We start from the raw sequence: 26,452 nt of genomic DNA, 5'->3' as shown, positions 1-26,452 counted from the left end.
GCTACTGATTGCTAGGGTCCAATGTTTCCAAATTTAACACAGCTGTGCTGTTTTCAAAAACTAATTTATAAATTTGAAATTTCACTAATTCTCTCATCTGAGGCGTCATGCTCTCTAGAGCAGGAACAAGGCTGAGGAGGAAATGCTCCGTTGGAGACTTGTGTCCTCTTCAGGGACTCCAGGACGGCCAGCTCCACCGCCGATGGACCGTCCTGGGACCCGTCCCCCCGTCTGCCTCGGAGCTGTCCTCCTCTGTGGGCCTGTAAAACGCAGCACAAAACACAAAGAAATGAGAAGGCTGCTACTAGATTTTCATTTTCAACATTGAAAAAACAGGATATAAACAGATTGGTTGTAGATATTTAGTAAAGGTGATCACAAGGGAATTCAAGCGAGTAAAAAGCTATCAGTGCTTGCTGTACATCTGATGCTACAATTGCATACCTGTGGGTGCAGCAGCAGGAGCTCAGGGACTGGGGAGCCAGGAGAAGCAACAGGGATGCTCTGCTGAAGAATCAGTTGGTTCTATCGAGACAATATTAAATGTTAACAGGTTTTAAACAATAGTCATAGAGAAAGTATATACAGTGGTCCCTCATTTATTGCAGCAGGGGTTCTCAGAATAACTAGCCCCTCGCCACACACTTTATACACTTTTTTCCACACACACATGAGCATTACTCACAGTTCTCACAAGTTGATTCTCAAAGTGCAAACCTTTGTAGATTTCAAAACGTAAAAGTATTATTGTGCCGCATTTTGTCTTCATCTGCCTGCCACTTTTGTGCGCCTTTTTCCCTCCCGGTGCTGGTGTCTATTTCCAAATAAGGGTCATAGTTATGGGTGTTTTTGTGCTGTTTTTTTTCTATTGGGTGTGATGGTTATGAAAAACCAAACATGATAAATTTGGCAAGCACAGGAGACACGACACGGAGGAGATTTGTCAATCAGACTGCAGAATGCAATGCTGTGTAATAAAAAACTCTGCGAAAAAGCGAGGCAGTGATGGATGAACAGCGGGACCATTGTATACTGGTTATTAATTAACAAAAAAATTTATTCTTATATGACAACATGCATAAAAGCAGAAAGGTATTTGTACATCAGTGGGAAAATAGTGGGACAGTAGGCGGGCTTGCTAGCTTTTGTGCGGCTTCCCCGGGTCAAAAATTTCAAAAAGAGAAATGAATGAACTTACCAGGTTCACGTTGTTGAGTCTGTGTTTCCACATGCCCGCTAGTTTAGAGACTTATTCATCATGAAGAACACAAGACATAACAGAACGTCTTCAACCGGCTTTTCCAACTCGCTAACGAGGGAAGTTTTGGGTCAGAACCAGCTCTTGGAGCTCACGCTCCTCACCTGACTCCAAACCCAAATCCTTCAAAGAGCAGCTTCCCTCACAGCTATTTATTGACAAAATGTTACAATACACATCACAGCAAAAGCACCTCCCCTCGTAAGACCCCTCTTGGTTACAAAGACAAGGCACTATGTGTGTGTGTGTGTGTGTGTGTGTGTGTGTGTGTGTGTGTGTGTGTGTGTGTGTGTGTGTCCTGGGGGTGCGTTTGTGTGATCTCCTGCTCACCAAAAGGATCATAAAAGCAGGAAGCTTACAACACAAGAAACAGATCTGTCAGATAGAATGTATCTGCAATAAAACCTCCCCCAGCACAGAGTGGCTGGAGAGGTGGTCAGAGACAAAGGAATGTCTTGATCTACTATTGAATTACAAACCCTCCCCTCGAAAGACCCCTCTTGGTTACAAAGACAAGGCACTATGTGTCTTCCAGATAGAATGTATCTGCAATAAAACCTCCCCCAGCACAGAGTGGCTGGAGAGGTGGTTAGGATCAAAGGAGTGGCTTTGATCCTACTGCTTGAACTAAAACTTTACAAATTTAAGAAACACAATGACAACATTCAACAATTAGACTTAACATACGTATCTTCCTCCAAGCTAGGTTCTTTTTATTCCTCCATATTAAATGAAGTATGAAGGGCTTTGGCTGGACCTGCCCCTCTGACCTAGGTCAGAGCGTCACGTCACCAGGCTCCTGATTGGTTGTCACGGTGCGACTTGACGCTGGAGTTCAGATTTTTCCAACTCGAGTGGTAGATGCGATACGTTCGAATGCACAAAATGCACCACACAAACTGACACGCATATTTTTATTCGCGCGAGTGACGCGTTTTTGTGACGCAAATCTGCTTCTGAATTTTCGCGGGACCTCCAGTTGCACGTCATCGCGCTTCTCCATTGACTTTACATGTAAACCTGACACTCTGGTTGCATCTATCGCGTTCGGTGTTAACGCACTGTTAAGTACAGACTTCCCGTTTGAGTAAGTGAAGACCACGCTGCTGTGGGTTTCCTGCTGAACTGTGTGTGTGTTTTGTGTCACCAGGAGTTGGGAGCGGCGAGTCAGTCACGGAGAGAAGTCACGGTTGGGTCTGAGGGGACCAATTAGGCAGGTGGTCATAATGTTATGCCTGATCGTTGTATGTTCTTACAGAAAATGAAAGAAAACTCATTCATTAATATTTATTAATTCTATAATTCTTATTTTGGTAAACACTTAAAAAAGGATAAAACAGACTTAAATACCATACAAGGTTTAATGCAAATGTATGGGACATTTATTTATTCTTCAGTGCACATTTGCATTCTAACGTGCAGAATTGGGTGATGGCTACACAAGATCGTGGCTGGAGTGCATGTGTGAAATTTATCTTCAAAGACAATGACAGCTTTATTTGATTTGACTGAAAATGTTCATCAATATATTTTGGTAATGTTAGTCAAAAATAAGAAACGAAAGAAGAGAGATGCAACTTGTGTTTTTTTTGTGTTCAACTTGTGTTTCTTTTCAGTTTAATCACACTCAGTCAAATCAGCTTTCAGTAACAACTTCTTGATTTTTATTTTATCTGGTAATTAACATCAACCCCTGTGCACTCTAAAAAGTAATTCATCAGGCCTTTTACCACCACTTGATTAAATCCATGGCTGCAACATAAAAATTCTAATTTATTGATTAAGATAGACCTTCTAAGTTGCAAACTTTATTTTTTGGGGGGTTGTGTTGAATTAATAATGTTGTTAATTACATTAAATTAATTTTATATGTAATTTGAAATTAAATCCCAATGTTAGTGGGTTCAAAATAAAATTCTAGTTGTAATTACTTAAAGAAATTGAATAGATAACTTATTTTTTTTCCACTGTAACTTCTGATTTCAAATTCCCTCCCCTACCGACTTAACTAGCCCGGGCAAATACACACATGTTGCGTTGTATGGTGGACTTGCAAGCTTATGTAAAAGACATTTCAAGGTAAGTAACATTTCATTTACAAATAACAGTTCTACCAAAGCAAAGCATTTGTGCTAGTCACCTGTAGTGGATTTGTGTATGATGTGATGGTCATACAGTTCAGGAAATACTTTGCACTACCACATGTAGCTAATGCTAGCCATTCTAAACTTTAGCACAGGAGAGGATAAGACTTATAAAGTTTCATTTGACAAAAGTCTTCAGCTAGAGAGTGCAACTGTGGCTAGGAAAAGCGTGGTTAAAGTTTTGCTACACAGTGCAATCTAATTTCGATCACAGGCTGATTTTGGTTTTCTTTTTACCAAAATTAGAAGCCTTTAAACTGTGAATAGTTTTGTCAGAGGGATAACCTAGAGGCTTCTTTTTTCCGTCTGGCTCACCTATTTTATGTCTTTATAAAACTTGCATGACCTATATGTAATATTACATTGTAAATGATTTTGGTTAGTATTGTGATACAGCTTAAAGTAAGTATTGTTCTTGATCTTAAGAACTGTACCTAGCTTTGTTTCTTTAAAAAAAAAAAATCAGGTTGTGTGAAATATTGTTAATGTCATTCCAATAGCATTATTCTGGCATAGGCTATGTGAATCTACTTAACATTAAGACTTTATGTAAGCAGTTAGTATAGTGTGATAGTCTAGGGTCATTAGTGCTTTGTTAAGTTGGGACACATTTTTTACAAAATGGGCTGGGAGTGAACAATGTGTAAATTCGAAACCTCTGCAAAAACAGGGTTGCTAAAACATTAGAGATTACACCACGGTTATGGTGGGGAAGTCTCCCTTGTCTTCATCAAGATTGTTTTTGTTCCCTCAAAACTTGGGGTAGCCTTAGATCACATCTATCCTCTTTAAATGATGTATTAGAGCATTCATTAATGCAGTATAGCTAATAGTCTGCAAGGTTTAATTCTTCTGTTTGTGCGGTCTACAGATAAAGGAGGAGTTCAAGAGAATAACCACTGTAAGCCTTGAATGGCTACACTTGACCATTGCACCCCAAAACTGATGGATGTCATTTTATCAAGGGGAGGAGCTAAGGGAGTGAGAATCAGGCAGATCAAGGATATGCTTCTTGAGATAGGACAACTATTTAGAGTTTGGGTAGCTTTGAAATGCACTTTGTTGCAGTCACCCATGTATTTTATACTCATACTTTATTTTTTCTTAAATAGCACAATACAATTGAAACACGCAGAGAAGTAGCCATCTGCTGCCCTATCACTTTCCTTGGAGAGAAGGAAGAGAACCTTTTCATGGAGTTTGGTGTAAGTAATTCAGCATTGTGTGTGTGTGTGTGTGTGTGTGTGTGTGTGTGTGTGTGTGTGTGTGTGTGTGTGTGTGTGTGTTCCATTGATCATCAGAATTCATTAAGATTCAGCAAGTATAAAAGTCTAATCTATAATTCACTAACCTATTTTTTAAAATTTATTTTACAAGGACACCGAAGAATTTAAGGCCAACCTTGAAAGGCAGGTGATGAAAACTGCCATCATCAATGACCGGTACACCCCTGGATCTAACCATAAGACTGCAACCATTGTGGTGGAGGGAACAAAAATCATGGAGGGCCAGAATTTCCCAAGGTGCTGTTTTTTGCTCATGGGCATAATATATGCTCTCAATCTGAGCTAATGCAAGGATCTGAAATATACTTTTGAAGTTTTTCAGAAGCTGTTCCTTGACCTTGACGGAACCATCATTATGTTAAAGATGCTGACTCTGTTTCAAAAATTGTTAACTGTTTTGAATCCTGTATGTGTAACATTGATCTTAAAGGTGTTTGCTGCATTGAAAGATGAAAGATCTTGTAAAGTTTGGTAGGCATTGAAAGTTAACATTTACTGAACACTTGCATGGAAGTATTACTGTAACAAAATGTTTTCTAAGTAGATTTTTTACCAATTGAACAAATTTGTTTCTGTGGTGTTAAATACATAAAGACATATTCTATAACTTGGCTGTGATGGTATAAATCTAAATTTCTGGTTTATTTTCACTTTTTAAATACAAAGCGTTGAAATGCCTACAGTTAAAAAATAAAAAAGTTATTTGATAAAAAAATGTTGAATGAATTCCTTTCCTAAAAGCTATTACAATAACAAAAATAAGAGAAAGCTAAATTGATGATAATAATGATGAAAATCAGCAACTTAATATTTTAAATAGTTCACTTTAAAAAACAATTGTAATTGCTGTAATTAATTACATAACACTTAAAAATCATTTTAAATAATGTGGAAAAAGTAATTGGAGGAACATAATTTTTATGAGTAAACAACTTAAAAATATGTTTTTAAGCTACCACATATTACGTAAATGGTAATTAAAATCACCTTTGATTATGGAGGAAAAGTTAATTCCCCTAACTCAATATAGTTTGTTGGTTCAATCTAATTTCAACATAAGTTATCGTAACTCAAAAAGAGTAATGGAAACTGTTGCGTTAATTTTTTTTGTTGAGCTTAAACAATAGTTTTTAGAGTGTGGAAAAAGTGACTCTTATTGTACTGGGATTATGTATTATTCATCGAGTATATTACATCAGTGTGTATGTCTGAAACTGTCAGGAATGTGTCAGTTTATAATTTAGAGTCAATGAAGTCTTCTCCCAGGTCAATCATCATTCTCAGTGCGCTCAGGATCAAAGTGTCGATGTCGTCATTCAGTTGTGTTTCTTCACTGTAGTTCTTCACAGGAAGGATGAAGTTAAGCGGGATCCCCAGTTCTGAGCTCAGATCTCCCATCTGGTTTTTATAGAAACAATAAATTACTGTAAAATCTGAGTTCAGGTTTGAAATGTTTCATTTACCCAGCCAAAATTCACCTTTCTCTTCACGAGCTTGCTTTTGTACACATTCTTCAGGTCCTCTTCAGTTTCAGGACAGGCGTCATCAAATTTGGTAAGAAGAGCTAACTGTGGAATACCTGCAATATGAGATTTATTCTGATAAGTCTGCGGTTAACTTGACAGGAACTTTGACTATGCATACAATTTGAACAAATACCACTCAAAAGCCTGTGAATCATTCAGTGAAATGTCTTCCAGGTATAGTTATAAAACTTCTCTTATCAGATGTTTTGAGCCAACCAAGTCTAATGCAGAACGTCAGCCGTGTTTTTCATGCACATGCATTTGTTTTCTTTTACAAGTAAAGTGTTAGAATACATAACCAAGATGTTCTTTAAATGCACTGTAAGTCTGTTACACACTTAATCCCCTCTTACCCAAGTCACTGGCTGCCTCTCTGATGGCTTTCATCTTCTGTAACACTGAGCTGTTAATTTTTACCGAGTTACCAGAGTGGACACAAACCAGAACATGAACTCTGTCCTCTGGAGAAGGTGAAGGGTTGTAGCCAGAATCAGACGTGGACAATGGAGACCAGGGGTTGAACTGCAATATGTTACAAAAATCCAAAAGAGTGAACCCACACTCATTGTATACTATAACAAGAATCTCATTAAGAACATGAATGAAAAAGACGATGCAAATCTGTATTTTTTTATGTGAATAAATTCATTTATTTTTTTCTCTCACGAAATAACTTGAAGAAAATTTGAGAGTTTTACTAAAAGAATAAACAAAGTTCACAGTTTGATTATTGTACCTTATAACCCTCCTTCACATGTCCCATCATGGCCAGTTTGATGTCTTCCACTCTCACTCCTCGTCCACTCCCTTCTTCCAAACCCATGACGTTACTGAAGACAAATGGGTAAAACTGCCCTGTGTCTTTCCTAAAGCTGTGGGTTTCATACTGAAAGGCAAAAAGAAAAAGTTTACAAACAACCTCAGAGGAGATACGATTTGTTTTGAACATAATCAAAATGTTTTAATTACTTATTAAATCTTGAACATGGTGTGTAGGCTAATATTTTACCACAAGTTACAGTTTCACTTGTTACATTTCCAGACATCAAGTCAGTGTAAATAAAAAGAAATTACTTTTTTGGTGAAACTTCCTTCCTCCTCGATTGTTGCGTTGGTCAAAGCTGGACAGGTTATTCTTCTTCCTAAGACATTGCTGACAGAATTGATGAAGCTGGACTTCCCAGCACCGACTGGGCCATAGAGCAAAACTCTGACACGTCTCACTTTGTCATTTTGAAGATGAAAATTCTTCACATATTGCAGATCTGCCTGGTTCCTGCAAAATGGGGTTAAAACAAGTTTAATATATTTTAGATGTAGTTTTAACATGATTGATAGGGTTAAAACATTCTAACAGCTCTGTGAGGCTGCTTTTTAAACACAGCTGTTCAATGAGCAAAATGCTAGTTATGGGATGTTTCCGGTGACGTTTGATAATGCCTGTTATCAGAATAGCATGATAACATTTTCTGAATGGGACATAAGGGATACTAAAAATCATCACTTTTCCAATGCAAGTTAAATATTGACCTCATGATGGAGCTATATGAAAAAAGTTAGACGATTACGGAAGCCACAGTAATTCATCCTGAGGAAAACAGGATGTTTGAACTACATTCTTGTATATTACATTTTTAACAAAAGCATTAACATCCAGTGTAAGGCCAAAGAATGTTTAAAGCATGTCAGTAGAACCTGTGAAATACACATTTTTAACTAATAATGTGCCTGTAAAAATTGTTCATGAGATGTGGCGAATAACAATGAGACTGTGGTTGGCTGAGCAATGTTTGTAACATCTGATAACCTTTCCTGTTCATGTGAGCAAATCAAACATCTCTTTTGCATTTTTCATAAAATAAAATGGTCGGTGAAGGGAACCCATTTAAATAGAAGCAATTAAACTATGTCCTTAAACTGAATAATTGTTCTTATTACTTATTAGTACAGCCTTTCAGCATTAGCTGAGTTAAACAGAAGAAAATGGGTCTAAGTCAGCAACTGATATCCTCAGTCCTGCTCACAAGACTGGAAACTGTAGATTTACCCCCAAGATATTTGTCTCCATGGAGTTTTCAAAGCTGAAAATAAATTGAAAAACATTTTAGAACATAAAAAGATGCAACTGTATTTGTAAACAGGAGAAATCAGTTTTATTCAAAATAATTGCAAATAACAGTAACCAATGTTCTAAAATGAAACTTACTAGGAAAAGGTGGAGGTGCTAGAAAATAAAAACAAACAACATGAAACACGCATTAGACAGGTATGTGCAAATGCATGTGCAAATTAATTGTAGAAATTATGTTGTTAAAGTTATGATATAACTTACTAGGAGGACGTGGTGGAGCTGGAGGTGCTACAAAGTAAAACATAGAGGCGGTAAAGTCAATCATCATTCTCAGTGCGCTCAGGATCAAAGTGTCGATGTCGTCATTCAGTTGTGTTTCTTCACTGTAGTTCTTCACAGGAAGGATGAAGTTAAGCGGGATCCCCAGTTCTGAGCTCAGATCTCCCATCTGGTTTTTATAGAAACAATAAATTACTGTAAAATCTGAGTTCAGGTTTGAAATGTTTCATTTACCCAGCCAAAATTCACCTTTCTCTTCACGAGCTTGCTTTTGTACACATTCTTCAGGTCCTCTTCAGTTTCAGGACAGGCGTCATCAAATTTGGTAAGAAGAGCTAACTGTGGAATACCTGCAATATGAGATTTATTCTGATAAGTCTGCGGTTAACTTGACAGGAACTTTGACTATGCATACAATTTGAACAAATACCACTCAAAAGCCTGTGAATCATTCAGTGAAATGTCTTCCAGGTATAGTTATAAAACTTCTCTTATCAGATGTTTTGAGCCAACCAAGTCTAATGCAGAACTTTAGCCATGTTTTTCATGCACATGCATTTGTTTTCTTTTACAAGTAAAGTGTTAGAATAAATAACCAAGATGTTCTTTAAATGCACTGTAAGTCTGTTACACGCTCAGTCCCCTCTTACCCAAGTCACTGGCTGCCTCTTTGATGGCTTTCATCTTCTGTAACACTGAGCTGTTAATTTCTGTCGTGTTACCAGAGTGGACACAAACCACAACATGAACTCTGTCCTCTGGAGAAGGTGAAGGGTTGTAGCCAGAATCAGACGTGGACAATGGAGACGCAGGGTTGAACTGCAATATGTTACAAAAATCCAAAAGAGTGAACCCACACTCATTGTATACTATAACAAGAATCTCATTAAGAACATGAATGAAAAAGACGATGCAAATCTGTATTTTTTTATGTGAATGAATTCATTTATTTTTTTCTCTCACGAAATAACTTGAAGAAAATTTGAGAGTTTTACTAAAAGAATAAACAAAGTTCACAGTTTGATTATTGTACCTTATAACCCTCCTTCACATGTCCCATCATGGCCAGTTTGATGTCTTCCACTCTCACTCCTCGTCCACTCCCTTCTTCCAAACCCATGACGTCATTGAAGACAAATGGGTAAAACTGCCCTCCGTCTTTCTTAATCTTGTGGGTTTCATACTGAAAGGCAAAAAAAAAAAAAGTTTACAAAAAACTTGGGAAGAGATACAATTTGTTTTAAACATAATCAAAATGTTTTAATTACTTATTAAATCTTTAACATGGTGTGTAGGCTAATATTTTACCATAAGTTACAGTTTCACTTGTTACATTTCCATACATTGAGTCAGTGTAAATAAAAGGAAGTTACTTTTTTGGTGAAACTTCCTTCCTGTTCATTTATTGCGTTGGTCAAAGCTGGACAGGTTATTCTTCTCCGTAAGGCATTGCTGACAGAATTGATGAAGCTGGACTTCCCAGCACCGACTGGGCCATAGAGCAAAACTCTGACATGTCTCACTTGGTCATTTTGAAGCTGAAAATTTGTCACATACTGGAGATCTGCCTGGTTCCTGTAAAATGGGGTTAAAACAAGTTTAATGTATTCATTATTGTATTTTGGTGCTTTAATTAATTTATTATCAACGACAATATAAAATTATGCACAAAAGCAATTACAAATGTAAAAAAAATGTGATTTTGTTTATATATGTTTATAGATAAACAGCTACGGTGGTACACATATACACACACACACATATACATATATATATATATATATATACAAAAACACCCAGCACGCCCCTGCGGGCGGTTTATCCTTCAAGCTCGGATCCTCTACCAGAGGCCTGGGAGCTTGAGGGTCCTGTGCACTATCTTAGCTGTTCCCAGGACTGCGCTCTTCTGGACAGAGATCTCCGATGTTGTTCCTGGGATCTGCTGGAGCCACTCACCTAGCTTGGGAGTCACCGCACCTAGAGCTCCGATTACCACGGGGACCACCGTTACCTTCACCCTCCACATCCTCTCGAGCTCTTCTCTGAGCCCTTGGTATTTCTCCAGTTTCTCGTGTTCCTTCTTCCTGATATTGCTGTCATTGGGAACCGCTACATCGATCACTACGGCCGTCTTCTTCTGTTTGTCTACCACCACTATGTCCGGTTGGTTAGCCACCACCATTTTGTCCGTCTGTATCTGGAAGTCCCACAGGATCTTAGCTCGGTCATTCTCCACCACCCTTGGGGGCATCTCCCATTTTGACCTCGGGACTTCCAGGTTATACTCGGCACAGATGTTCCTGTACACTATGCCGGCCACTTGGTTATGGCGTTCCATGTATGCCTTGCCTGCTAGCATCTTGCACCCTGCTGTTATGTGCTGGATTGCCTCTGGGGCATCTTTACACAGCCTGCACCTGGGGTCTTGCCTGGTGTGATAGACCCCAGCCTCTATGGATCTTGTACTCAGAGCTTGTTCTTGTGCTGCCATGATTAGTGCCTCTGTGCTGTCTTTCAGTCCAGCTTTGTCTAGCCACTGGTAGGATTTCTGGATATCAGCCACCTCTGCTATCTGCCGGTGGTACATACCGTGCAGGGGCCTGTCCTTCCATGATGGTTCCTCGTCTCCCTCCTCTTTGTTGGGTTTCTGCTGCCTGAGGTATTCACTGAGCACTCGGTCAGTTGGGGCCATCTTCCCAATGTATTCTTGGATGTTCGTTGTCTCATCCTGGACTGTGGTGCTGACACTCACCAGTCCCCGGCCCCCTTCCTTCCGCTTAGCATACAGCCTCAGGGTGCTGGACTTGGGGTGAAACCCTCCATGCATGGTAAGGAGCTTTCTTGTCTTGATGTCAGTGGCTTCTATCTCCTCCTTTGGCCAGCCTATTAACCTAGCAGGGTACCTGATCACAGGTAGGGCGTAGGTGTTGATGGCCCGGATCTTGTTCTTACCGTTCAGCTGACTCCTCAGGACTTGCCTGACCCTCTGCAGGTACTTGGTGGTTGCAGCTTTCCTAGCGGCCTCTTCATGGTTCCCATTCACCTGCGGGATCCCCAGGTACTTGTAACTGTCCTCTATGTCTGCAATGTTGCCTTCTGGTAGTTCGATCCCCTCAGTTCTGACTACCTTCCCTCTCTTTGTTACCATCCGACTGCACTTCTCCAGTCCGAACGACATTCCAATGTCATTGCTGTATAGCCTGGTAGTGTGGATCAGTGAATCGATGTCTCGTTCACTCTTGGCATACAGCTTGATGTCATCCATGTACAGGAGGTGGCTGACAACTGCTCCGTTCCATAGTCGGTATCTGTAGCCAGTCTTGTTAATGATCTCACTGAGGGGGTTCAGGCCTATGCAGAACAGCAGTGGGGACAGAGCATCTCCTTGGTAGATCCCGCACTTGATGGTGACTTGTGCTATGGGCTTGGAGTTGGCCTCTAGTGTTGTCCGCCACATCCCCATTGAGTTCCTGATGAAGGCTCTTAGGGTCCTGTTGATCTTGTACAATTCTAGGCATTCCAGTATCCAGCTGTGGGGCATTGAGTCATAGGCCTTCTTGTAATCAATCCAGGCAGTGCACAGGTTGGTGAGCCTGGTCTTGCAGTCTCAGCTGACTGTTCTGTCTACCAGTAGCTGGTGTTTTGCACCTCTGGTATTTTTGCCAATCCCTTTCTGTGCCCACTCATGTATTGACCCATGTGCCTGTTCATCTTAGCCAATATGATGCCTGACAGGAGCTTCCATGTAGTATTGAGGCAGGTTATTGCCTCAGTACTACATGGAAGCATATATATATATACACATATGTATATATATATATATATATATATATATATATATATATATATATATATATACATATATATATATGTATGTGTGTGTGTATGTATGTGTATATATATATATACAGTGGCTTGCAAAAGTATTCGGCCCCCTTGAACTTTTCCACATTTTGTCACATTACAGCCACAAACATGAATCAATTTTATTGGAATTCCACGTGAAAGACCAACACAAAGTGGTGTACACGTGAGAAGTGGAACGAAAATCATACATGATTCCAAACATTTTTTACAAATAAATAACTGCAAAGTGGGGTGTGCGTAATTAGCCCCCTGAGTCAATACTTTGTAGAACCACCTTTTGCTGCAATTACAGCTGCCAGTCTTTTAGGGTATGTCTCTACCAGCTTTGCACATCTAGCAACAGAAATTCTTGCCCATTCTTCTTTGCAAAACAGCTCCAGCTCAGTCAGATTAGATGGACAGCGTTTGTGAACAGCAGTTTTCAGATCTTGCCACAGATTCTCGATTGGATTTAGATCTGGACTTTGACTGGGCCATTCTAACACATGGATATGTTTTGTTTTAAACCATTCCATTGTTGCCCTGGCTTTATGTGTAGGGTTGTTGTCCTGCTGGAAGGTGAACCTCTGCCCCAGTCTCAAGTCTTTTGCAGACTCCAAGAGGTTTTCTTCCAAGATTGCCCTGTATTTGGCTCCATCCATCTTCCCATCAACTCTGACCAGCTTCCCTGTCCCTGCTGAAGAGAAGCACCCCCAGAGCATGATGCTGCCACCACCATATTTGACAGTGGGGATGGTGTGTTCAGAGTGATGTGCAGTGTTAGTTTTCCGACACACATAGCGTTTTGCATTTTGGCCAAAAAGTTCCATTTTGGTCTCATCTGACCAGAGCACCTTCTTCCACATGTTTGCTGTGTCCCCCACATGGCTTGTGGCAAACTGCAAGAGGGACTTTTTATGGTTTTCTTTTAACAATGGCTTTCTTCTTGCCGCTCTTCCATAAAGGCCAACTTTGTGCAGTGCACGACTAATAGTTGTCCTATGGACAGATTCCCCCACCTGAGCTGTAGATCTCTGCAGCTCGTCCAGAGTCACCATGGGCCTCTTGGCTGCATTTCTGATCAGCGCTCTCCTTGTTCGGCCTGTGAGTTTAGGTGGACGGCCTTGTCTTGGTAGGTTTACAGTTGTGCCATACTCCTTCCATTTCTGAATGATCGCTTGAACAGTGCTCCGTGGGGTGTTCAAGGCTTGGGAAATCTTTTTGTAGCCTAAGCCTGCTTTAAATTTCTCAATAACTTTATCCCTGACCTGTCTGGTGTGTTCTTTGGACTTCATGGTGTTGCTGCTCCCAATATTCTCTTAGACAACCTCTGAGGCCGTCACAGGGCAGTTGTGGAGGTGTTTTGCAAAGAAGAATGGGCAAGAATTTCAGTCTCTAGATGTGCAAAGCTGGTAGAGACATACCCTAAAAGACTGGCAGCTGTAATTGCAGCAAAAGGTGGTTCTACAAAGTATTGACTCAGGGGGCTGAATAATTACGCACACCCCACTTTGCAGTTATTTATTTGTAAAAAATGTTTGGAATCATGTATGATTTTCGTTCCATTTCTCACGTGTACACCACTTTGTATTGGTCTTTCACGTGGAATTCCAATAAAATTGATTCATGTTTGTGGCTGTAATGTGACAAAATGTGGAAAAGTTCAAGGGGGCCGAATACTTTTGCAAGCCACTGTATATATATACACACATACATACACACACACATACATATATATATATATATGTATATATGTATATGTATATGTGTGTATATATGTACAGTATATATATACATACATATACATATATATATACATAACTAGCTAACTAACTAGTTAGCCGATCAGATCTTTGCCCCAGAAGTTTAACTGACTTAATGCTGAAGTGTTCATTTAATTTTTTTGACAAATGTAGGTTTATGTTCAGTGTTTCTGCAGAATGTGCGATTCTTAATATAACACTCATGAAATACTGCATGTATAAACAAAAAGCAGAGTTAACAGAAGAGAAAATGCTCCCAGCTATTCCTCGTTTTTCATGTAGTCTTTTCATACCTGAGAGATTCCTGTCTCACACATCGATGCTCCTCTCCAGGGGACAGGTGTTTGATTCCTGCAAATGGGGCTTGAGTCAGAATTAGTCTTTTAAAACTTTTACTAGGCTTGTATGGGCAGAAATCTGTGCCATCAGAAACTGAATTTGAATAAGTTAAATTTGAATTTGAATTACTCGGATTGAATCTGAATTGTAACTTGAATGAAAGCTTTTGAAAACTGAATTTGAATTAGTCTAATTTGAAATTGAATTTATGGTTTGAAAATGAATTGATTTGCTTTGAAACTGCATTTTATCCTTTAAAAATTCAGCTCTCGAATAATTTCAGATTCACTTCTCACCATTCAGTTTCAGTTCTACAATTCAATTTCAGTTCCAAAATTCAGTTTTTTGGGACTTACATCCGGTTCCGGTTCAAGCGCAGATTAATAGAACTACAGACTGATAGCGTTACTGACGGGAATCTACAGCGTCTTGAGCTGAATTAAGACTTCAGAAGTCATTCCTCATGTTGAATGACCAGCGGATAAACTCTCAGGTTGGTAATAAATGTATTACATGTATAAGAACAAGGGTCATGTTAACAAATGATAGCCGTACAGTAACCTTTATGCTTATTGTAGCTGCTAGCTAAAAACGCTAATTTAGCCTAGTTTGCCCTGAATTCAGCTTTGACAAACAAATATGATCGACTGTTTCTAGTAGAATTCCAAAGTTGTCATCTTGTACCCTCTCAGAGCCCTGTATGCTTGCAGAGACCCCTACAGTAAGGAAACATGCAAAACGCTGTCCAAACCTTTGTATTTTAGCTTTATTTATGTCTTACACAGCATCCCAACTCTTTAGCTAACTTAATAACTTTAGCTAAAGTGAATAGTTAGTCTAATTCATTAGTGCAGCATTACTGGATCACCTCTGTTTGAAGTGATATAATATGATATACAACTATCACTGTGTTTAACTACCATAATAATCCTTAGGGTACTGAGTGCATGCTTAATTAGATTTTTTTTTTTTTTTTTAGACATACTGCTCCATTGCTATGTTTGACAGGCTGAAGTTGTCGGGTCACCTCCTAAATCGACCGTCTTTTACAGGTGTTTTGTGCCAGAAATGGAGTGTCCACTGAAGACTGAAGATACTGAATCTCTACGCCGTGCCATTGATCCCTCCTGTGCCTTCATCTAGACAAGAGACATTAACTTAACCACTCTCACATGCTCTGTACCTACATCACCTTCCCTGACAGTCGTAGCTTGGCTCATCTGAGGGTGAAATTATAAGAATGTGTTATTTTGCAAAGTGCTCTCTAGGGTTCCTAAATAAAATATGGCATTGAGGTCATTTCTTTTGAATTAATCCCTTCTTCTGAAATATAAGAACCTCTCCTGGTTTAAATGGCACTTTCTGTTCCTTACTTCCTGTTCCACTCCCAAACCCAAATAGATGCTGACAAGCTGACACAGTAACATGGAAGAGGGAAAGAAGCTGGAAAGGACTACTACAAATAAACCCAATGCCTAACAATGAAAAATGTAAAATAAGAACAATAATAATAATAAAGATAAAAGATGAAGTAACAAGTTTTTTGTTTTTTTGTTTTTTTTTTGTTTATTCCAAATGATCATCCAGATGTCTGTGACATGTGATGACAAACACCATAATGGAAGGCCTTAGTCATCACATGCTTAAACTCATCATATATTACAAACTTACATAAATAACATTGATAACCCATGGGTGAAACGGACCCTTGAAACATGGAAAACTGTTATAAAGGAACATAAACTAGAGGCCAACATTATAGCTCTTAAATGGTGTGCTTATGACTCAGAGTTCATACCTAATAAATTGGATTCTAGATTCAAGGATTGGATAGCTAAGGGTATAACAGACCTATGTAGTATAATGAAAGATGGAAAATTGCTCGGTTTTGAAACGCTTAAAAGGACATATTTATTAGAAAAACAAGACTTCTATCGATATCTGCAGCTACGGCATTATGTTGATACGAAGACGAAAAATGCAACAAAGACAGGCACACGTTTGATTGATTTGTTTATAAAAAGCTATAATTCAGAAACTATTGATAGAATTGTTTCATGTCTGTATAAGGGTCTTTTGGACTTGACATCATATTCAACTTCATATATTAAAATAAAATGGGAGAAGGAAGGAGGGATAAATATATCTGAGGAAGAATGGACGGCAATATGGAGGTATCAATGGATGTGTACAGGCTCCCAAAAATGGAGGGAATTCGGCTGGAAGAGCCTAATTAGGTACTTTATAAATCCCTCCCAGAAGTCTCACTATGATAATAACTCCCCTGTCTGCTGGAGAAACTGTGGAAATCAAAGTGCAAACCACTACCATATTTTTTGGGACTGCTCTGTTTTGAGGGACTATTGGAGAGAAATACACAACGCTCTACAGTATATCTTCAAATGTGAAATACCCCTTGAGAGTAAGACTATGTTTTTTGGACACGTACCTCAGGAATGGCCGAAAAGGGATAAACATTTAGTAAATATTTTGCTGGTGGCCTGTAAAAAGGGTATTACCAGAAAATGGTTATCACCGGAGAGCCCAACTATAAATATATGGATGGACATTACAATGGACATCTATAAAATGGAAAAGATAACAGCTTTTGTTAATCACAAATTGGATAAATTTACATCATATTGGGAAAACTGGGTCAAATATGTCACGCCTCACAGGCCAGATTTTATTTTCACAAACCAGTAGTTATGATGGCTGAGAGTATGCAAGAGTAAGATCACTCCCTATCAGTACATAGTTTTTTGTTTTTTTGTTTTTTTTTTGTTTTTTTTGCCTGTTTGTTTCAACTGTTGCTATGGCTGTAAGTTTTTTTTTCTTCTTATAACCTGGATATAAACTAAAATACTATTTCGGCAATAAGGGCAGACAACAGATGCAAGACGTATCCTCATGTGATGTATATGCTGTGAATGTCTGTTTCTGAATGTCAATGGAAAAATAAAAAATTATAAAAAAAAAAACAAAAACAAAAAAACTCATCATATATTTTTGCATATGCTGAACAGGCAGTCAGACATGCTGTAACTGTGGGGTAGAAAACTGCATGAACACCATACGGCAGGGGTCTCAAACTCCAGTCCTCGAGGGCATGGAAAAGTTGCATGACACCGGCCTTCGAGGAATGGCGTTTGAGACCCCTGTCATATTCCATATGACAGGTTTTGGTTGAACTTCATGAAGACTCTGAAGTTTCTCTTCTCTTCTGGCAGGACAGGAATGTCGCCTTGTCCTGTGAGCCACCGTAAGGATGTACTTGGAGTAGAACTGGACTGTCACCGGCCTCAGGCTCTTCACCTTTTCAAAGACAAAGCAGTCATTTAGATAAAATATTAGATATTGTTTACCTGTAAATGCACAAAGAGAATTTAGAAATGTAATTATTGTCAAGAGTGAACAAGCACTGATAGTGTAATCTACAGCTGTGGCCAAACGTTTAGAGAATGTTTATTTACAAAGTTTGCTGTTTCAGTGATACTTGTATATCATATTATATCACTTTAAACAGAGGTGATCCAGTAATGCTGCACTAATAAATAAGACTAACTATTCACTTTAGCTAAAGTTATTAAGTTAGCTAAAGAGTTGGGATGCTGTGTAATAATAATAATAATAATAATACATTTTATTTGAGGGCGCCTTTCAGAAACCCAAGGTCACCTTACAAAAATACAATTAATAAATGGAACAGTAGTCATAAAATACATAAAATAAGTTAAAATGACAAAACAGCGTGACAACAGATAAAATCAGCATTAAAGCGAATAAGCCAGTTTAAACAGATGTGTTTTGAGCTGTGACTTAAATACGGAGAGGGAGTCAATATTTCTTAGTGCAGGAGGAAGAGAGTTCCAGAGCCGGGGAGCAGAGCGACTGAAAGCTCTGTTCCCCATAGTAATAAGGTGTGAGGACGGAACAGTAAGATGAATAGCAGATGATGATCTGAGAGAGCGGGAAACAGTGGTGATATGGAGCAGGTCACACAAATATGAAGGAGCAGATTTATGGATACACTTGTATGTAAGAAGTAAGATTTTAAAATTTATCCTGGCTTCTATGGGCAACCAGTGAAGCTGCTGAAGAACTGGGGTAATATGAGCACTTAACGGAGTACGGGTTATGACCCGAGCTGCAGAATTTTGAAGAAGTTGGAGTTTATGGAGGGACCGTTTAGGGAGACCAAATAGGAGGGAATTACAGTAATCAATATGGGATGTAATAAGACTATGGACAAGGATGGCAGCAGCATGGGGGGTAAGGAAGGGACGGAGTCGGTTAATATTACGTAAATGGAAGTAAGCAGACCGGGTTATGTAATTAATGTGAGACTGGAATGAAAGAGTATTATCAAGTATGACACCCAGACTCTTAACCTGAGGGGAGGGAAGGGTGGGAGAGTTTTCAATGTTAATGGAGAAACTGTGGGATTTGGTTAAGATAGATGGTGTACCAACAAGTAAAACTTCAGTTTTATTCCTGTTAAGTTTGAGGAAATTGGAGGGGAACCAGGATCTAATCTCAATAAGACAGTCTGAAAGGGAGGTAGGTGGGAGGGATGAATTGGGTTTAGAAGAAAGGTAGAGCTGGGTGTCATCGGCATAGCAGTGAAAATTTATATTATATTTTCGGAATATATAACCAAGAGGGAGCATATAGATATAAATATAGATGTAAGACATAAATAAAGCTAAAATACAAAGGTTTGGACAGTGTTTTGCATGTTTCCCTACTGTAGGGGTCTCTGCAAGCATACAGGGCTCTGAGAGGGTACAAGATGACCACTTTGGAATTCTACTAGAAACAGTCGATCATATTTGTTTGTCAAAGCTGAATCCAGGGCAAACTAGGCTAAATTAGCGTTTTTAGCTAACAGCTACAATAAGCATAAAAGTTACTGTACGGCTATTTGTTAACATGACCCTTGTTCTTATACATGTAATACATTTATTACCAACCTGAGAGTTTATCCGCTGGTCATTCGACATGAGGAATGACTTCTGAAGTCTTAATTCAGCTCAAGACGCTGTAGATTCCCGTCAGTAACGCTATCAGTCTGTAGTTCTATTAATCTGCGCTTGAACCGGAACTGGATGTAAGTCCCAAAAAACTGAATTTTGGAACTGAAATTGAATTGTAGAACTGAAACTGAATGGTGAGAAGTGAATCTGAAATTATTCGAGAGCTGAATTTTTAAAGGATAAAATGCAGTTTCAAAGCAAATCAATTCATTTTCAAACCATAAATTCAATGTCAAATTAGACTAATTCAAATTCAGTTTTCAAAAGCTTTCATTCAAGTTACAATTCAGATTCAATCCGAGTAATTCAAATTCAAATTTAACTTATTCAAATTCAGTTTCTGATGGCACAAATTTCTGCCCATAGGCTTGATTAGGGGATAGGTTAATTGGATAATCTAAATTGTCACTAGGTGTGAATGTGTGAGTGAATGTGAGCGTGAATGGTTGTCTGTCCCTGTGTGTTGGCCCTGCGACAGACTGGCGACCTGTCCAGGGTGTACCCCGCCTCTAGCCCTATGACAGCTGGGATAGGCTCCATCGCCCCCCGCGACCCTGGAAAGGATAAGCGGAAGCGAATGGATGGATGGATGGATGGATGGATAGGCTTGATTAGCAAAGTATTCAAAGTTGATGTCCTCAAAAATCAGCATTTTGAAAACAATAGCAAATTCAAAAAGTTCTAAAAGACGGAATTTACACCAAATGAGAAGAATACCCTGTATCTGTCTGTCCTTTTCAGTATTTCATAAAGATAATGATTATGAGTGTCCAAATCCAGGGAACATGATAAAGAGGCTAGAAATACTTGGATATTAAATTTTATTTTACTATAGCAGTAGAAAGGCTCTGGTCCGCCACAAGTATTGAAGATTGTATTACCTGTATTATTCTTAAACTAATTCTTTCTATGATTGTTGTTTTTTCAAGTAACTTTCATCATGCTCCCCATCATGACTACATGCAGTTTCATAGTTCCCTTCACTATTAGAGCATCCAAACTATAAGACAGTGCAAATTAGGGGTGGGTTTTAATAATCAATTCATCGATTAAAATCGATTCTGGCTGGATTTCGTGCAAAGATAAATAAATTTATTTTGCACGAAATGCCAGAATCTCAGATGAAACGTCACAAAACTTCAACAACCACCAAACAGCTAAGACAGTAATGAGAGCAGGTACACAGATTCTGCACAAAGACGTAAACACACAGGCGGACCCGCGGATCAGAATCAGTGAGATGTCGCTTTTCTCACCCGACGGCACGGACACGATTGGGGCTGAAAGCCGACAGCTCGCTGATTCTGATGTGTCGACGCGTCTGCTCTTTGTGTTCACGCCCTTTTTGCACTGATTCTAAAGCTGTTAGTTTTGTCTCTCTCCAAACAATACTAACCGAACCAGCAGCAGTAGAAGATCCCAAACTACGCTTCACATAAACATCGTCATGAATTCCCTCTGACTTTTACTGTTTTGCTTCCACCACGATAAAATCACACTTCATGCACAGCTCTCTCTCTCTCCTCTCTCTCTCTCTGTACTTCAAGATCAGTTTCACGTCTAAAAATCTGTTTTCTGCATTATTCGCTTGCTTGTTACGCACAGTCTACTGTTGTTTACAGCGCTGTCGGCCGCTGTTTTCTTTTTTCCGTTTTACATACTTCCGAAAAGAATCGTGGATCGAATCAATTCTAGAAATCAGTGACGATACCCAGCCCAAGTGCAAATCCATTTCACAATCAAATCACCAGTGAATGGTGTGGGGTGGTGCTCTCACTTGGTTCTATTTGCAGTTCAGTTCAATTAAATTTTAATTATATAGCACCAAATCACACAAACAGTCGCCTCAAGGTGCTTTATATTGTATTGTAATCCTTACAATAATGCAGATACGACCCAACAATGAGATGACCGGATATGAGCAAACACTTTGGCATCAGTGGGAAGGAAAACCAAACAAAACATCAGGCACATGGAGGGGTGGCCATCTGGTGTAACCAGTTCGGAGTGTGGGGAGAGAGACAGGACAAAACAAATGCTGTGGAAGAGAGGCACTGATTAATAATGACTGAAAAGTAAGTGCAGAGTGGTTTATAAACATGTGGTGAGTGACAGTAAGTGAGAAGAAGAAATACTCAGTGCATCATGGGAAGGCTCCAGCACCCTAGACCTTTTGCAATCTATCTAAGGGAAGACTAAGGGTCACCTGATCCAACCATAAGTATAGAAATGTAGAAGAGGGACCTGAAAGCGCACCTAAATATTTGTTTAATATGCACTATGAAGGACATATCCTGGACAAAAATAATTCCAGGGTTCCTCACAATGTTACTGGAAGCCAGGGTAATGCCATCAAGAGTAAGAATCTGGTAAGATACCATATTTCTAAGATCTTCTAGGCCGAATACAATAACCTCACTTTTGTATGAATTAAGAAGCAGAATCTTAGAGGTCATCCAGCTCTTTATATCTTTAAGACATTTCTGAAGTCAGATAATTGGTGTGTGTTATCTAGCTTTATGGATAGATAAAGTTGGGTGTCATCTGTATAGCAGATGAACATTTATGCTGTGATTTCTAATGATACTGGAAGCATGCATATAGTATTCAGAATTGGTCCTTGCATGGAACCCTGTGGAACTCCATGATACATTTTTGTGTATGAAGACACCTTATTAACACGGACAAATTGGAGTCTATTAGTTATCATTCAAACCACTGCACTTCACTCTCAAGCTGCAGGCTTACTTGTAATTCCTAGAGTATTTAAAAGTAGAATGGGATGCAGTGCCTCTAGCTTTCAGACCTCTTTTCTGTGGACCCTGTCTACTTTTAAGACTAAGTTTAAGACTTTCCTTTTCAACAAAGCTTATAGCTAGGGCTTAATCAGGTGATCCTGAATCATGAAGGCTTCCCATGATGCACTGAGCATTTTCTCCTTTTCTCACTTATTTTCACTCAGTGTGTTTATACACCTCTTTACATTTAGTTATTTGTTTTTATTCACATTTGGCTCTCCTCTACAGTCTTTTCCCTGTGTCTTTTTTTCCATCCCCTGATCCCTAACCGGTCACAGCAGATCGCAGCCTCTCCCTGAGCCTGTTTCTGTATGAGGTTTCTTCATGTTAAAAGGGAGTTTTCCTTCCCACTGTCACCCAAGTGCTTGCTCATAGGTGTTCGTATAAATAATTGGGGGTTTCTCTGTATTATTGTAGAATTTTTACCTTACATCATTAAGTGCCTTCAGCTATATAAATACAATTGAAATAAATAACTTAAAAACAGATCACTTCAACATTCAAAGTTCACTGAATCTGTGAGACTTACCTGGAAGCAGGTAGAAGTCTTTTGTCAAAGTGACTCTCTCTTTGGTTGGCATCTGCTTATGTCCAGAGGGGGAATCTTCAAAGCGTTGCATGACCTTTGAGCCCACATTAAAGAAAATATGTTTTCCAGTCACACAGTGATGGAGCAATTTTGTTCCATTATTTTTTAGAAACAAGCGAAAACACCTTGACTCCACTGAGTTTAAGCTCGCTTGAGGTCACCAAGTAGCAATACAAAGTCTGTCTCAGATATAGAGAGCTTGCTAGTGATTTAATTTTCAGGTTACCAAGACTAAATGGTTTCTGTAACATGATGTTTTACACAATGTTTAGCCCCATTGAATGGAGGATTGGCATCTCTCACATGGGATGAAATGGACTAGTATTAATAGGACATCCCAAAAATCTTTGGACAACTCAAACATGCAGATAAGTAATTTTCATACCTGTTCACTTGTGGTCGGACTAAGAATGAATGCCTCAATTTTTTTTCAAAAATTACGAATAAATTCAGGTTAATAAAAACTTTGATGACAAGATTAAATATTAGCAAACTTACCTTTTTAAACAGTTCTTCAATATCATCCGTATGACAATATGTGGAGATCACATCACAAATGTAATAGATAAAACGAGAACCATTTTCTGGATTTCTATATGAAGTGGTGTCTGCATGCAAACAGAAACATAGATTTTGTACGTGGTAATGATGTTTGTTATTAAAGAATAGTAAGAATAGCAAGAAGAAAGCAAGGAGCTTGAGAACCTACAACGAGTGCTGGAATAAAAACTGATGAAGTCCTTTTCTACATGTACGATACCACCTTTGGAAACGTTTCTTGATGAGGATTTGATGTATTCTGTGGCCATCACTTGTCTACTTCCAGATACCTTCACCACTCCATCATTCCCTAAAAACAAACAAATGTGTCCACATAAACTTTGCCACTTCATCTTCAGGTGCTCTGTCATCATACTAAAAGCAAAAAAATAACTGCATTATGTGTATTCAACAACATCACATCTAGTAAAACATTAGTTTCTTCTGCAGAAACTAGTAGGTGTAAGTTCACAGTACAAGATCAAATCTAAGTAAGCTACAAAAAGTGTGATGCTACATTCTCTAATTTTACTGGAATATTTCAAAATTTTATATTTTTGTAGTCTCTGTATCTGTACTCAGTCTTGCAAATAGCTTCTGATTATGTGTCTGTATTATTGAGCATGTCTTTTTTTAAACACAGGTCTCTCTTGAAAAACAGATACTGACCTAAATAAGACCAACTAAACAAAAGATTTCATACCACCACTATTACAACTAGTAATAATAACAAAGTAATAAAAACATGTGTACAGTAATGTTCAGCATCTTTTTGGTGCATATCAGGCTAGATGATAATCACCTCCTCTACAGGCCTGAATGATGATGACCTTTGGTTTGTTCATTAGTGCGGGACAGTTCTTTGTGTTTAAGCGCTCATAAATTTTGTCAGTTTCAAAGTCCTTCAGGTCAGAGCCACAGATAGTTCCCAAGTCTCCATGAGACATGAGAACCACAAACACACTGTCTGTATTAAAGAGCTTTGGATGCTTGGAGAAATTAATTAGAGCCTCATCAATCTCCTGTAAACAGAAAAATTGAACATAAATGAGATGTTTTTACTCAGTTTAAAAATTAAGCTAACTGGAAATGAAATAACACTTTCTGTCTGCAGACGCTACCTGTGCAGTCAAGTCCTGATAATCCACCACCTCATATCCCAGAATAATGGAACAGATTGAGCATAGCCTGCGTATCATACTCAGCTCCATGTCGGTTTGATTCCGGATTACGAAAATGTATTATATTGATCAGCAGTGCGATGCGTTGTGAACTTAGAATATTCAGTCACAGGGTAAATCTAAAAGACAAAAGAATTTTAAGGAAAGTCATGTAATCAGATCACTTCAACAAACTGTTTTTTTTTAATAATGCAGTCAGGCCAGTAATAATAATAACTCTAAATTAGTATTAACTGCAAACAGCTAAGGACAACAGTTCAGTTTATAGATATGATAATTATATGGTGACTTACTTTTTTACCCTGCATGTCTCTCCCAATGTCATCTATGCGCATCGCCATGCTTAACCTATAAATAAAACAAAGAATATTTTTAGCTGCAGGAATCAAGTGCATTGGGGTCAGTGTGTCCACATGATATCTGTTGTTTGGATTTTTACTGTATGTTACATGATTTCTTCTCCTTGGGAACAGAAGGGGAAGACAACAATGATCTGTACAACAAGTAACAGTAATCACATGGAGGTGTGTGATTACCTAATCACAAACAAGGAAGTATAACTAACACAATATGTGGGAGAAACACAACCTTTGAAGTAAAACAGAAAATAAGCCGTAGACTACAGTCGTGGCCAAAAGTTTTGAGAATGACACAAACATTAGTTTTCACAAAGTTTGCTGCTAAACTGCGTTTAGATCTTTCTTTAGATCTTATTGCAGTGATGAGCCCACGGCGCGTCACTGCAACCCCCCCTGGCTTCTGCTCCGCGGCTGCTGAGTGACCCCTCATCTGGGACTCTCCTCAGCTCTTTCTGGGATAGTGGCGCAGCTGCCCCTCTGTTGGTCTTCCTTGGTCTCTTGTGCTCTGAGGGCCTCTGGATGTCTGGAGTTTCGATCTCCTCCATACCTGCTTCATGCCCTGGAGGATGGGGCAGTGGCCCCCCACACCCTCTAGCAGATTATTACATGAAGGAACCTTTTAAAAAAACAAGCGCGTCCATGCTCACAGGTGTACACACGGGTGATCACACACACAAACTACACCCTTTTTGGCTCCTACCTCAAAGCACACTGTGCGCTGTCGATCTTACGTGCTGCACAATAATGTTTAAACATTTAGTATTTACTGCCATATTCCCATATATCATTGTGATGTTGTTTATCCTATTACTCTCGTTTTCTTCTGCTTGTTTTCTTTTTTCTTTTTCAACAGGTGATCCAGGTGATCGATATATGCATTTTTTTGTCTGCTTGCTCTGTTGGTTTTTGTCTTTTGCCCTATTTTTCCCCGTCCCTCTTCTCAGCTGTTTTTCTTTCCCTCTTTCTTTCTCCCTTTTTCTTTCTATCAGTAAAGTCTGTCCCGTATTCAGCAAATGAAAATAAAATAAACAATAAAAGGTGAATCAAATGGACCATTACGGCAAGGCTGGGATGGTCAGTTTGGTAAAGTAAATCCGTTGGGCATCTTTTCTTTGCCTTTAGACAATAATTCTGATGGCAAAAGTGCCAAACGGGACAGGCAAAAAAAAAAAAAAGAAGACCCGAGCTTGGGGGATAGACCACAGGGGCGAAAAGGGAATTGATTATATAATTCAGTTTAATCCAGTTTAAATATCCTCCATTAATTTTGGAGAACATTTAACGGACAAACGTAAACTCTGATCCTTCATTAAAAAACTTCAGAGTCAAACTTAAGCACCTGAAGCAGGATCTCATATCAGGACTCCAGATTGATGGTTTGACTGTGAGCCGGTTTCAGAGTCCACATGAACTCTGAGTGAACATTTTTTTGTCCGT

The 26,452-nt window shown here is 38.9% G+C and overlaps 2 protein-coding genes across 2 annotated transcripts; both read right to left on the bottom strand.

Annotated features, from left to right (window-relative positions):
* Nucleotides 1–5,894: 5,894 nt before the first annotated feature.
* LOC134623729 (interferon-induced protein 44-like) lies at nt 5,895–7,749 on the bottom strand. The gene is made up of 6 exons (XM_063468753.1): nt 7,745–7,749; nt 7,289–7,490; nt 6,951–7,100; nt 6,568–6,736; nt 6,167–6,267; nt 5,895–6,086 (listed from the first exon to the last, which is right to left on the bottom strand). Exons 1-6 carry the CDS (start codon nt 7,747–7,749, stop codon nt 5,922–5,924), a joined length of 792 nt encoding a protein of 263 aa, XP_063324823.1. The 3' UTR covers nt 5,895–5,921.
* On the bottom strand, nt 7,746–24,686 carry LOC134623730 (interferon-induced protein 44-like). Its single transcript, XM_065469874.1, has 10 exons — nt 24,597–24,686; nt 24,278–24,497; nt 11,813–11,915; nt 9,938–10,139; nt 9,598–9,747; nt 9,215–9,383; nt 8,814–8,914; nt 8,547–8,733; nt 8,421–8,438; nt 7,746–7,756 (listed from the first exon to the last, which is right to left on the bottom strand). The coding sequence occupies exons 1-10, from the start codon at nt 24,684–24,686 to the stop codon at nt 7,746–7,748; spliced, it is 1,251 nt and encodes a 416-aa protein (XP_065325946.1).
* Nucleotides 24,687–26,452: the final 1,766 nt, after the last annotated feature.

Source organism: Pelmatolapia mariae, unplaced genomic scaffold, assembly GCF_036321145.2.
Source record: "Pelmatolapia mariae isolate MD_Pm_ZW unplaced genomic scaffold, Pm_UMD_F_2 NODE_ptg000867l+_length_26452_cov_1, whole genome shotgun sequence".
NCBI lineage: Eukaryota > Metazoa > Chordata > Actinopteri > Cichliformes > Cichlidae > Pelmatolapia > Pelmatolapia mariae.
Note: the sequence above shows the minus strand (reverse complement) of the source record. Positions and strands in the feature narration are given on the sequence as shown.

Excerpts from the sequence above, each read along its gene's own strand:
- LOC134623729 (XM_063468753.1), bottom strand. Across the intron at positions 7,101-7,288 it reads AAGGAAGTTTCACCAAAAAA|TATGAAACCCACAGCTTTAG; the intron begins GTAATTTCTTTT and ends TTTGCCTTTCAG. Across the intron at positions 6,737-6,950 it reads ATGTGAAGGAGGGTTATAAG|TTCAACCCCTGGTCTCCATT; the intron begins GTACAATAATCA and ends AACATATTGCAG.
- LOC134623730 (XM_065469874.1), bottom strand. The coding sequence starts at position 24,686 with ATGGAGCTGAGTATGATACGCAGGCTATGCTCAATCTGTTCCATTATT. Across the intron at positions 9,384-9,597 it reads ATGTGAAGGAGGGTTATAAG|TTCAACCCTGCGTCTCCATT; the intron begins GTACAATAATCA and ends AACATATTGCAG. Across the intron at positions 8,734-8,813 it reads GCAAGCTCGTGAAGAGAAAG|ATGGGAGATCTGAGCTCAGA; the intron begins GTGAATTTTGGC and ends TATAAAAACCAG.